Source organism: Manis pentadactyla, chromosome 15 (genome assembly GCF_030020395.1).
Source record: "Manis pentadactyla isolate mManPen7 chromosome 15, mManPen7.hap1, whole genome shotgun sequence".
Taxonomy (NCBI): Eukaryota; Metazoa; Chordata; class Mammalia; order Pholidota; family Manidae; genus Manis; species Manis pentadactyla.
The window spans coordinates 68,566,391-68,579,902 of record NC_080033.1 but is presented as its reverse complement, the minus strand read 5'-3'; the positions used below and the strand labels follow the sequence as shown (position 1 = coordinate 68,579,902).

The following is a 13,512-nucleotide window of genomic DNA, read 5'->3' as shown; positions in this document are numbered from 1 at the left end:
GATTTATGCTGTGGTGTGCTAGTTTATATTTCAGGGCAGGTTCTTGGGATTTACTTCTGAAATTTAAGTTAGTACTTCATGCTGCTAAGCGTCTATACTCTTGAAAATAGAAACTGTGTTGTAGCACTAAGGGACTGTTTTGAAATGAACCAGGTATCCTACACCTCTTGGTTCCTGGATGCCTTCAATTATGCCATCTTAAAGAAGATGGACGTGCTGAACCTCAGCATCGGAGGCCCCGACTTCATGGACCATCCCTTCGTCGACAAGGTTGGTTGCTCTGCACATAAGGATGTGTGTTTGGTGACAGCACCTGCTCTTTCACATGCTTCATCTCCTGTGTGCGAGGCAACTGCTTTGTGAGGCTGGGCGGATGACGATGGGGACTTTGGTGACTGCATTGGGAGCAGCACACAGGGTCTTGTCAATGCCTTCTCGTTGAAGCACAGAGCCCATCATGGCCGAGCGTCCCCCAGAAGCCCGGGTCTGCCTGGCTCACTGCGTCATCCTAGAGCTGAGATATTACAGGCCCTAAGCAGGCTTATCAACAGACACCCTGCTTATAATAGCTAGTGTTACATTTTCAGGGGGATCTCTTCCTTAAGACTAATTTTAGAAGTTGTTTTGGACAGTTATATGTTGATAATTTAAAAGTGGCACGCTGTCATAAATAAATGTGTGCTGATTTTGTAGGTGTGGGAATTAACGGCCAACAACGTGATCATGGTTTCTGCCATTGGCAATGACGGTCCTCTTTATGGGTGAGTATCCCCATGGGGATGACCTTAGAAGTGGTTTTTTCTGTGAAAGAGCTGCAAAGCTGTTGGCCTATCTCTGTATCTATCTGTACCTATTGATACCTAGTTAATTTTATGGAATTTGCAACATACAAAAAAACAGTGTAATGAACCTCTGGTTACCCTTTAGCAGTTGTCAGTTCAAGGCCAATCTTGTTTCTGTTTGTTTGTTTATTTTTTTGTCAATAACAATTTGGATGTATAAAGTTTTTATTGTACTTTTTTCCTCTGCCAAAGTCAGTCAAGGAAGTAAATCTGTTAGAGATGATATGTGTATTCCGCAGTATTTATTGAGACCCACTCTGTACAAGCAGAGGGCTGAAGATGTAAATAAGATGAGGTGCTGCCTGCCTCCTTTTTAGGAAAGATGAGATACAAACACAACAAAACTAGCTCAGGGGAGAAAGTGCAGGGTGGCATAACGGAGTCAGACGGTGCTTTGAGGTTTGCCGAGGGGGATCAGGGAAGCAGAACGGTGCTGAGTTGTCGTGAACTAAAGCAGCATGAGATGCAAATGTGAGCTTATTCAGAGTTGGGGGCATGGGGCTTGCCATGAATGGAGATATCAGAAACTGGAGAAGTGGCAAATGGGAGGAATATATAAAGCACAGGCGAGAACCTGGTGAGATCACCTAGTCACTGAATCACAGGCAGTAAACTTCCTACCAACAGCTCTGGCTGTTACTCTTTAGGTCCTGGATGTAAGTGACCTTGTGCTGAACCCTTCGTGGTAGGATGCTCTTCAGCCTCCTTTACTGGGTGCCCAGGATATGTGCATTTTGGTGCTGTGACCAACAGTGACCACAGAGGAAAAGAGAAAATACAGAGTCTGCCCTTGCCGTACTGTAAGCCATTAGAGGGAGAGTCGAGCACGCGCATTCCCTCCCACATGCATGAGTCTCTGGGGCCCACGGCGTGGATGTGCGCAGAGGAACACTCGCTGCATCTTGCGGTGCCAACCCAGGAGCACATGCTGGGGAGGCAGCGGTCTCAGGGACTGGCTTATTCAGAGTCAGGGCTTAGGATCAGGCTGAATAGGAAACGGCTGTCATTATAGATCAGAAGCCGTGAATCTTGGCAGCCATGTTTCCACCCTAATAGTGTGTCAGTCAGTGATCCTGCCTCCTTGGGAGGGGCCTGGGGTTCTAGCGAAGTATGTTGTGACTCGTGGGTGTAAGTGGCGGAAACACCCTAACTGTAGCTCTGCCGGGAAAAGCAGCAGTGGCTTGGTGATCTCCCTGGGGTTCCTTGTCTGCCCTTTCAAGTAGCCCTCCCGCTTGCCCCCTCTCCCGTGTACAGCGTCCCCACTCAGGCCCAGCCCTCATCAGTTCAGAGGCACCAGGCTGTGCATGGGTTTCATAGCTGTCTTCCTGCCTGGGCAGCATTGGGTTGTGGGAAGAGTGCAGAAGTGGAGCCAGGCAGCCCCATGAGGGCTGTGGGACCTGTGGTCCTGAGCCTCCACTTCCCTGCCTGTCTCGAGAGGGTGAGGCTGCACTGCTGTGCCCAGAGGAAGCAGTCAGTGGAGAGAAAGCACGCAGGTGCCAGGTGGCAACTGCTCCTTTTCTTTCCTTTGTTCTGCACTTCTCCTCTTAAGGTGATTTCCTTATTCAGGAATCTACAGTGGATCATTATTGCCTGATCAAATTCAGATTTTTCTTCTTGGTTTTCAAGGTCCTCAACATACCAGCCTGGAGTTGGCAAACTTTCTGTAAAGGATCAGATAGTAAATATTTTAGGCTTTGCAGGCCATATGGTGTGTTTGTTTCAACTATTCAGCTGCCCTTGTAGTGTGAATGCAGCCTCGGCTGTGTGTGAACCAGTGGGTGTGGCTGTGTTCCAGGAGAAGGATCTACAGAGACAGGTGTGGGCCTGTTGTGGCCTGTGGCCATCGTTTGCCAGCTGCAGCCTGCAGCTATTGGCCCAGCTGTTTTATCCTCTGCCCTGTGCACATCCTCCTCACATCCAGTCTCCTGGGTCTCCTGTGGTAACAGTGTTTACCTCCTCCACCACCTGTTCCTGCTGCTGGCCCTCCCAGCCTGCCTGCTCTGGGGAGCACCCACCTCTCTTACCAGCTCTTCCACTGCAGTTCTGATTGCTTTGCCACATGCGTCGGACTTCTGAAATCCCGCGGCTTCTCTGGGCAGTCACATGCAGTGGCTCCTGTCAAAGCATTTTTCATCTGCAGTGGGTTAGAGGAGAGTCCTGGAGAGCACGGCCCTGTGTCCAAGCATCCAAGCTGGGTCTGCCCATAGAGCCCCACAGAGGGCTGGCACTTGCCAGCTACTTGGCAGTGTGGGAATAGCTTGTGCCATTACAAGGCACTGCCTGGGCATCACATAGGGTTAGTCAGACAGCAGTGATGTGCTCAGATTGTGGAGCCATTTATCACAAGCCTCACACCACCAGTCCTGCAGATAATGCTCCCATCCCCAGATGTACACCCTGCTGCGAGCTCTCTGGGTCCTGCACCCCTGATACACTTAGACTTCATGGTGCTGGGGAGTCTACAGTTTCAGCTTCCCTCCTTTTCCGCAACAAAGATTTCTTACGCTTTCCCTTATGTTTTAAGGGTTTGAAACACACTTAAGTATTATAGGGACTGACAGGTGGAGGGTGGGAAAGTGGAATTTTTTTGTGTGTCAACTTCAGTGGGAAGTTTTGTCAGTAACTTCTATACTAATCTCTGATCCTTGATTTCATAGAAATTTATGACTTTCCAGCATTAGTCAATAAGAAACAGTCACTTTGGTGCCTCTGAACAACCACCTAATAGCATGTTGGTGGCCAGTGAGCTAAGAAGGCAGTTTGGGGGTGGCTCATTGTTGTTTAACATAGTTGGTTTAAAAGCACACGTTCTAGAATCTTGCTACAGTATCACTGAAGTCACTTGAAATCATTTTGTGATCATCGAATTGTCAAGTTTTTTCTGTTACACAGCTGTAGTAGATAAAGCTCAGAAATGCAGTTTTAAGGCTTGGCATTTTCTACTTTCAAATAGTTCAGCTTCTTCCTGACTTTACAGCAGAAACGTTAGAGTATCATTCTTCATTCACTGTAACTTCTTGGCAGAGCTAGTGCACCTGAGGCATTGAAGAGAATCGTGTAGTTGTCCTTGGCGTCTCCCGGAGGGCTCACAGTGATGGCATGAGGCGACCCCACTGAGGACTCGTGATCACGGTCGTGGGTCAGCCCCACAGTGCCCATGAGGGTGCTGGCACACCCTACAAAAGACAACTGAGAACTGCCACCTCCTGGCAAGGCAGAGGTCCCTGTGAGCACCACTTGCTTCCTGGAGAACGTGGGATGTGGCTAGGGAGGCCCTGCGGGTGCACCTGGAGCAGCCTGAGAGTGAGGGTGCGTGAGTGGGCGATGAGCCCTGACAGTGTTAAGTATTGTGAAGTTCAGAGAAAGGGGTTAGAGACCAGGGAGTCTTGGGCCAGAGTACCCCAAGTTAGCAGGAGAGGAAGGAGGAGAGGGTGCTTCAGGAACGAGGGAGCAGCCCGGGCCAGTGTGAAGGCAGCAGTGAGCGGCCCTTGCACGGGGCAGACAGCTGGCCGGCCGTGAGGAGCCGCACAGCTGTGCGTACCTGCTCACAGGAGGGCCTGGGACCTCTCAGACTGTTCTGGGGGTATTTGCCTGTATTTGAATTACTTGTTTAAAGTGATTTCTCTGCCTTTGTGTCTGTGCCTCAATTTAGCACCCTGAACAACCCTGCTGATCAGATGGATGTGGTCGGCGTGGGCGGCATTGACTTTGAGGATAACATTGCCCGCTTCTCTTCAAGGGGAATGACGACCTGGGTAGGCTTTTCGTCATTAGTCAGATGTTCCTCATGGAACCACTGGAGGAAGAGCCTGGGGTGTATTTCCACATGTGTAGAAGCGCCGTGGCGCTCACATGTGGAACAGCCTGAGGACACCTCCTGGACCGCGGTGCGCTGGGCAGCCCTGGGGTCTCAGTGGTGCTCCCCAGTTCCACTTCTTAATTAATTCTGAGTAAGTCACTCTTCTGGTCAGCTGGACTCATGCCCACTGCCCTAACCAGTAGGAAGGTGAGCAGCCCTCCTCGGTGTTGGTGGGATGATTTTTTGGCCTTAAGAAGCAAGAGAAGACAGTGAGAATGACTTAATACCACCTCTGCTACCAGGGAAATCATGGAGTTAGCTAGACACAATTGAAGTAACTCGAGCAAGTTAATTCATTCAGCTACTTGGAGTTTAATATGCAATATCCATCTTCCTTTACCCATCAGAACAGCATTAGATTCAAAATTAGATGCTCCCCGGGGCAGCACTTGGGTACCCTGACCTGCCCCTATTGGCCCTGGAGCCAGATCACCTCTCAGGACCCATGGTGTCATGTCTGTGGCATTTTGATGAATGATCCTGCATAATCGGCACAGCTGCATTTGGGGGTACCTTCCGTAACCTCAGTGTCCCCCAAATGGATCCAGCATCCATTTATGTTGGATTGATAGGAAAGCCTTTTTCCACCTCAGATTGGTATACTTTTTTCTTAGAGTGTAAGATCCTACTGTAATTCTCATTTTGCCCCAATTGCCCGGAAATTTAAGAGAATGCTTAGCCAAAATCTTACCTCAAGTTACTTGCACAGTTAGAATTACCATTCTAAGTGGTTTCACCTAACCCCCTAGCAAAAATTTAAAAAAAACAAAAACATTTTTTTTTATTTTCTGATTTTTCTAACATATTTCTAATTTTTAAACTATCTAGAGATAAAGCAGTTTCCAGTTTCTAGTCTTGCATGTTAGCAAAGTTTAAAATATTTACTTTCTAATTGATGGCATTACTGTTATATTGGTTATAAAATATACCAACAATAATTTTATTTTCTGCATTGTCATTTAAGCTTGTTTTCTTAATAAGTAAACATTATAGTAAATGTCAGCCTAAAACCGTTCCCTCACTGAAGTTATGCTGCATTTAAATAACCTGTATTTCTCTTTGGGTCTCACTCACTCCTAATTACATGGAGCGGTGTGCCTTGGGTGCTGTGATGGACACCAGGCTGCTTTCACCCACAGGAACTGCCAGGAGGCTATGGCCGGGTGAAACCTGACATTGTCACCTATGGTGCAGGAGTGAGGGGCTCCGGTGTGAAGGGTGGGTGCCGGGCCCTCTCAGGGACCAGCGTGGCTTCTCCAGTGGTCGCCGGTGCGGTCACCTTGCTTGTAAGGTGAGTGTTGCTCAGCAGAGAGAAGGTGGTGCTGGCAGACCAGGAGCTGAGTTGCTTGCCGCTGAGTAGTTAAGGTGAGTGTTGCTCAGCAGAGAGAAGGTGGTGCTGGCAGACCAGGAGCTGAGTTGCTTGCCGCTGAGTAGGTGTGAGAGTTCAGGAGCGTGTCACACACCTTGCTCCGTCTTTATTTCTATCTCCATGGAAGAGGTCAAGTCCCTTCTCTTATAGAGGATTCTTGTGAGTTAGGTGGTATACGTATGAACACACTGCAGACTCTAACTGTAAAGCACATTGTGGAGGCACAGAGTACCTCTTACTGTTTTTTGGTTTGAGTTCTGTTTCTGTTTTGGTATGTTTTGTTTTAAGACTTTATTTTTTTAAGAGCCGTTTTAGGTTCACAGCAAAATTGAGGAGTGCACAGAGATGCCCCTGTGCCTCGTGCCCCCATACATTTGTCTTTAATATACCATTTTTGTACCACAGTTGTTGTACTTGTTACATCCAAACAAGTGTGTGTATTAGGTAAGGAACAGAAAGTGAGATGTGCTTCCCTGGGGAGTCAGCTCTTAATGTGCCGTTAGCTGAGGAGCTGTCAAGCCAGGCGGGCCTGTTTCTCTGTGTAGTTTGTTTTTTCTCTTTGTCTCATTGAGTCCCATATATAGTCAGAATGGAGCTTAGTGACTGGCCCTTAATTTTGCAGATAGTGAGAAAAGAAAGTCCTCAAAGAGACTTGACCAGAATTGATGCTTATATGCTCCGCCTTAGTCAGACAAGCCATGGCGCCCAATGTCTTTGCAGCTAATGCTTATTTTATATTTTCCCCCCAAATAACTCTTTCTGTCTAGGTGTGCTTTAGTTGAGCTTTTGTGTTGTGATGACATAAAACTGCTTATTTGAAAGTTACTATATTCTGTGTTATTTTCAAAATTAAAACAGGCAAATAGTAGTGAATGTTTTTATATTTAAAATTCTCTTTAAGAGCAAGTCAGTTTAAGTTGATTTTAACTTCTAGTGCCAGGGATTTTTTTTTATTAGTGATTTTTGATAAAGGTAGATATCTACATCTTCCTTTTCCCATCCTTCCCTTATGATTCAGAGCAAAATTCTTGAAAATGTTTACACTGTCCAGAGCAATCCCTGGAGAACAACCATAGCCTTTCGAAACACTGTCTTTTTCTTCCAGTTTTCTCATCTCTGTGTTACATACACTGAAGAAAAGGACTGTGGAGTTCGCTGCCTCATTGAGGCTTTCATATTTGCCAGGAGGAGAGAGTTCTGTTGGGGCTTCCATTTCCTGCCTTGTTGATAATGGAATCAGAAACATGGTGCGCCCCTCCACTCGCCCTGGCTGTGGGCAGGACTGGGGTTTCAGGCTCCGTGCTGTGCCCCTCAGATCCCTCGGTGGCCTGTAGCGACCCTCAGCTTCCCACCCTGCCGCCCCCTGTGAGGCACTGGAGCCTGACCTTTGATTTTGCTGTATCAGCAGGAAGGGCTGAGCTTGTAGCCATTCTTTTATCCTGCCATTCAGACTGAATCCCACTTTACCTCCGCTTATTTCTCCTTATGTCAGATTTTGCAGCTAGACCCATTAGAAAAACCTGCCTACCTCCTAAGACCAGCCACCACCATAGAAAATATTCAGGAACTTAAGAGAATGTTTCTTTTTTGCTTGCTGGATTTTCTCCCCTGCATTTAGGGGTTAAGATTTACTTGTATTTATACACAGATAGACAAAAATGAATGTTTTAATGCTCTGTTCTTGAGCAGTTGGTAATGCCTAAGTGTTGCTAAGTTCCTAGCCAAGCAGAGCTGTGTGTTAGAGTTGGTCCAGATGCATTCTGATGATGAAGCTCTCAGGGTGGCCTGTGGTCTGCTTGGCTCTACTGGGCTTTATCCACATGGGCATCCAAACAGAGGCAGGTGGAGGCGGCGGCTTCACTCCAGTGCTGTGCCTCCAGCCCGTGCCACGTCCCACGCCACTCCCTCGCCAGGACACTTGTGCTCCTTTCCTTCACCTACCAGGTGTCCCCTTCCTTTTGCCAGCAGGCTTCCCGTCCCCTGAGAAGCCAGCAACTCTTAACCTGTCTTGCCTCCAGCAGCCTCTAAGGTCTCTTTAGTTTTGAGTTACTGGAAGAATGTGTTGCTGATAAATTTGGTATGAAGAGACGTTAGCTCCATGGAGCACTGCTCACATGAGCTGTGCAGAGGGCTGGTAGGCGGTCAGTCCTGAGGTGGCTGCAGGAATGAGCACACATTCCTTCTCATCTCGCACAGACTGTACCAACGAAGCTCCCAGGAGGTACACAATAAAGGCAGGTCATATGTTTGCGCATCCATGGGTTCCGGGTAGTCTTCTTTTCATTCTTTAACTGAGGAAGAATGAGTAAATACGTGCTTTTCCCCCCAGCACAGTCCAGAAGCGTGAGCTGATAAATCCGGCCAGTATGAAGCAGGCCCTGATTGCATCAGCCCGGCGGCTTCCTGGTGTCAATATGTTTGAACAAGGTCATGGCAAGCTGGATCTGCTCAGAGCCTATCAGATCCTCAACAGCTACAAACCACAGGCAAGGTCAGTGTGTGCCTCCTTTGGAATGGGCCTTTTTCTTCTTCATTGGGCTCCTTGGGTGTTTTTCCCTCTGCTCAAAATACTACAAAAACAGAAACCCATCACTGATGGCACCACACTCGGCCTGCAAGGAGAGGGCGCTGCTCACGGCTGCTGCTGGGGCTCTTGCTGGCAAGACTTCACCTGCATCCCTCTTCCTAATGTTCTGCTGTTTGTGATGTAAATGTTTTAAAATAATTCCCTATTAAAAAAAAAAAGATTTTAAACAATTTTTCTATTTTCCTTTTACTCCTTAAAACTTTCTTTTCAAGTGATCTTAGGATTACAGAAATTTGAAGGAGTCTAGAAGTTGTCTTGACCCAGCTTCCGCTAATGCGATACCTTAGCTGACAGTAACTCTGCTGTGAAGGCCACCAGGGAGCACACAACTGGCCCTGCAGACTGCTCACAGCCCACCGGGCCCCCCGTTTGTGCTGCCCGGGGTGTGACCAGGCCTCATGTGGGTCCCTTATCATCTTGGCCTCCTCCAGCCTGTGGCCGTTTTGTCTGTCTGTTGTCATTTGTGACTCTGACTCCTTTGGCAGTGATGATTACTTATTATGTAGACTATCTCTTGATGTGAATTTATCTGACGTTTTTGCACAATTATTTTGAGGTGTATTTTTGCTAAGAAATTTTTCCACTTTTTATTTTGAAATAATTTTAGTTGGACAACAGAGTTTCAAGAACAGTTAATGCGGGCTCAGGTCCGTCACCCAGCTTTCTCTAATGTTAACATCTTACCTAGCACAGCACAACCTTCAAAGCCTGGAACTTAGCACTGTGTACCAGCCACTATGCCACAGACCACACTCCGATTTCCCCGGTGCCCCACTCTGAGCTGTTCCTGGTGCAGGATCGCATGCGCCTTTAGTTGGCATGTCTCCTTGGTCTCCAGCAAGGACACCTGCATGTTTTTCCTTCCTCTCATTCCTGGGGATGTTGGTTTAGGGGATGGATCTGGGTCCTCTGGGAAGCAGTTGCCAAGACGAGGTGAGATGTCCAGGAGTCTGCTGGGGGAGGGGCCTGTGAAGGAAAAGGTGGAGAGGGCAGGAGGCAGGAAGTCTTAGCCGCTGGTTGATGCTGGGGGAGCCCTTGAGCCAAAGTGTGGCCCACAGGATGGGCCTCTCCTAAAGCCCCTCTGCTCAGTCATTGGCTCAGAGCAGTGGGGGCCAGCCTGGCCTTGGCACAGACGTGGAAGGTGGGGGCGGCTGCTGGACGGGTCTATCGGCTATGGTCCTGCAGCTGCAGGTCTGAGGAACGTGGCTCATGGTGCTGTAGGTGCAGAGGCCAGGCTGCCCTCTGTAGTTACCCTTTGGCCCTTTGTGGCTACTGAGTGCTGTGGGGATGATCTTCTCTGCACATACTTCCACTCCCTGATTTCAGCTTCCATTGGCGCTTCTCACCTGCCGTGATTCTGCAGTGGGGATCACCCCTCGTGATTGTCTGTTTCTCTCATTCTTTCCATATTTATTGATAGTGATTTTGCTATAAGGAAGAGCTGTCCCTTCTATCTCCTTTATTTATGGATTTCCTACATTATTTATATCCATGTTTACATATGGACCTAATTTTATCTTTTTGCCAGTGGCCACCCATTTGTCACAGCTCCCATCTATTAAGAAGTCCAGGTTTGTCCTACTGACATGACGTGCTGTGATTTGAGACTTTGAGTCAAAGGTATTCATTGGGGCTGGTCACATCCTCATTTTTTGCCAGCCACAACCACCAGAGTTCCAGACTCACAGAAAGGGAGAGGTGTTCCCCACACGTCCTGTTTTTTGTACAGTCCAGGCCGGCCAGCCCATGGGCCTTCACAGTGAGAGAGCCTTCCGAAGCAAGGTCTGGGACACCACCGAGTGCCGCCCTGCGTGGCCTTAGCTCAGGGCTGCCATGTTGACACTCTCCTGGGTTCTGTGGCTCCATTGTCGTTTCCTAGTGCGCCTGACTCTTGTGCTGTATTCTCTGTTCTAGTCTGAGCCCCAGCTACATAGATCTGACTGAGTGTCCCTACATGTGGCCGTACTGCTCCCAGCCCATCTACTACGGAGGAATGCCGACAGTTGTCAACGTCACCATCCTCAACGGCATGGGCGTCACGGGCAGAATTGTAGACAAGGTGAACTGGCGCTCTGTCTTGTGATGAGCTTAGGTGTGGCCCAGGCCTTGGCACCCCGGCTCTTTCTTGGAGGTTAACATAGGAAGGGTCTCCTCCCTCCGTCCAGGGTGCAGGGCGTGGTGGCGTGGCTTGTCCCCCCTACCCCTGCCCCGGTCCCATCACAGATAGGTCAGGGATAAATTAATAAAACCAGGCTGCTGCTTTTTGACTTTGGCATCATGAGTTTAGCTTCTGAACTGATTACGTTTCATTCTTCATCTTTACAATTTCTCACATATAGTTAAAGCCCACTTGTATTTCTGCATCTTGAATGAGCACAAATGGGCCTTTGAGTTTAGAAGGTATGTAATGTCTTTATTTTAATTTTATATTTTTTCTTAGACTTACTGAGTAAACATTACAACAACAGGATAGGGAAAGAACAGAAAAATCACTTCCAGCCCTACCACACTATGGTAGTCACTGTCTTCTAAAATATTCTTTTCCAGACTTTATCTGAAATACGCTTTTTTTGTTACATTTGTTCAGTACGCAAACTTCAGTCTTTTGGGTTTTTTTTCATTTCTTACTATGTTGCAGACATTTAAAGATGTAACTGTATTTGTGGCACCAGTGTACTTTTTTAACAGTTATTTAATATTACATAGAATTATTAAATCTTAATTTTCTTACTATTTCCTCTTGCTTGAACAGGTAGGTGGTTTTCAACTGTAACTATTTCACTCAATATCTTTGCACATTTATCCGAATTATTTTCTTAACATACACTCCTTAGGTAGGAGTCCTGCTTCAGGGGGCACCGACAGTATTATGACCCTTGGTACTTAAAATCAAGCCCTTTCCAAGAGAAGAGCCACATCAGCCCAGGCTGCTGCCGGCCACGCTGCCAGTGTCCACAGAGGAGTGGTGTACCCACTGCCTGCAGTGGGTGGTATGTTTTTAAAAAATTCCATGAGGCTCTTAAAAATTGAGACAAAATGCACATACCATAAAATGCACCCTTTTAAGTTGTGCAGTTCAGTGGTTTTTAGTGTATTTACCAGTAGTGATGCCGCCATCACGTACATAATCCCAGAGCATTTTCATCACCCCAGAAAGAAACTACTGTTAGCAGCCACTTCCCATTCTCCCCATGCTTAGTTCCTGGCAACCACTCATCCACTTCCTGTCTCTGAGAACCAACCTGCTCTGGACATTTCATAGGAACGGAATCACACCACACAGGGTCTTCTGTGACCGGCCTATTCCACACTGCATGGCACCTTCAGGGTTCATCTGTGTGGTCTCGTGTCAGGGCTTCGTTCCTTTTTGTGGCTGAGAGACCCCTTTTTGTTCATTCGTCCAATGGTGGACATTTGTTTTATTTCTGGGTGGTTCATATTTTACTTTAAATTTAGAGGAGGTGAATGGGTGTCTTGTTGACTGTGTACTGCGGCTTGTTTGTGAGTTGGCTGTCCACAGATTCATGACCTCATTGTATTGCCTTCATTGTGAATTAGCTTTTCGTTTCCTCGGCCCATTTTTCTGCTGGAGTTTAGGATTTTCTTATCGGTCTGAATGGGATCTTTATATCATAGAAAATTAACCATTGTTTTATGCAAAATGTTCTCCTAGATTATTGTTTATTTTCTCTTAAATATTAATGGTGATCTCAGTTTTAGTTTTTAATTTTGTAAAACTTTCACATTTTCATGTAGTTGTGTTGTCTTTTTAATCTATTGTTTTAAAAATCAGAAAACTTGTCCCTATGGAGATATAATGAAATCTCTATTTTCTGCTACTTTTCCTTTTATGCTTGTTAAATACCTGATTTTCTTTTTAATCTGTGATAATTTGATATGTGGTATGAGAGACAGATTGAAATAGACTTTTTGCTGAATTGCTGACCAGTGGTCCCAGGGGCATTCATTAAGGACCCCCTCCCTTCCTCAGTGTTTGTGATGCTGTGTCCTACCAAAATTTTTTTCATTTTTTTTCCCAGAACTTTTTTTTTATATTGCTGACTCACTTGGGGAGTATATTGTTACTCTGTCTTGTGAGGGAAAGGAGTAATTGAGGTTAATTTGAAATGCTGGTTCATTATGAGAGCTAATTTGCATTTCTTCCAGCTGCCTTTCATGCTCCCCTTTCTAGTCTCCGCAAGCCTGGGAGAGTGTGAGGGCAATGCCAGCTCTTCTGGGTGCCCCATAAACCTCTACCTGCCCTGTCACCGAATCTGGGGACCATTTGCATCATGCCACTTTATTATTTTATTCCTTTCAGTTAAAGTGAGTTGTTAAGCATACATCTAATTGGGATCTAACCTCAAATCTGACTGTTTTCGTTCAAGTTCTCTATCAGAAAATTTCTTTGTCAGAGCAGGTGTCCCTTTTTTATTTTAATCTTCAGAAAAAAATTCTCTTTAAAATTGGAGGCTGTTAGAAATAGTAGTTTGTAGACTTCTCCAGTGGACAATGTTCTAGACATTCCATAGGCTACCTTGCTCATAGGTTCCTTAGTACTCTGTATACATTTAATTTTGCATTTAATGAATTGGTTCTCAAAAAATGACGCAGGTAATTTAGGAATTGAGTATTTCCCCTTAACCGTTGTTTTTCTCCTGCAGCCTGACTGGCAGCCCTACTTACCACAGAACGGAGACAACATTGAAGTCGCTTTCTCCTACTCCTCTGTGTTATGGCCTTGGTCAGGCTATCTGGCCATTTCCATTTCTGTCACCAAGAAAGCAGCTTCCTGGGAAGGCATCGCGCAGGGCCATGTCATGGTCACTGTGGCTTCACCCGCAGAGGTGGCAGT

The 13,512-nt window shown here is 46.7% G+C and overlaps 1 protein-coding gene across 3 annotated transcripts in view; it reads left to right on the top strand.

The window, feature by feature from the left end:
* Positions 1–13,512, top strand: part of MBTPS1 (membrane bound transcription factor peptidase, site 1) — a 50,747-nt gene that overhangs the window by 21,630 nt on the left and 15,605 nt on the right. For all 3 annotated transcript variants that reach the window (XM_057493434.1, XM_036909378.2, XM_036909380.2), the window contains exons 7-13: positions 154–270; positions 694–761; positions 4,495–4,597; positions 5,841–5,992; positions 8,400–8,561; positions 10,572–10,716; positions 13,322–13,510. In XM_057493434.1, the coding sequence (XP_057349417.1) occupies positions 154–270; positions 694–761; positions 4,495–4,597; positions 5,841–5,992; positions 8,400–8,561; positions 10,572–10,716; positions 13,322–13,510 (936 nt within the window). The remainder of the gene's footprint in view (positions 1–153; positions 271–693; positions 762–4,494; positions 4,598–5,840; positions 5,993–8,399; positions 8,562–10,571; positions 10,717–13,321; positions 13,511–13,512) is intronic.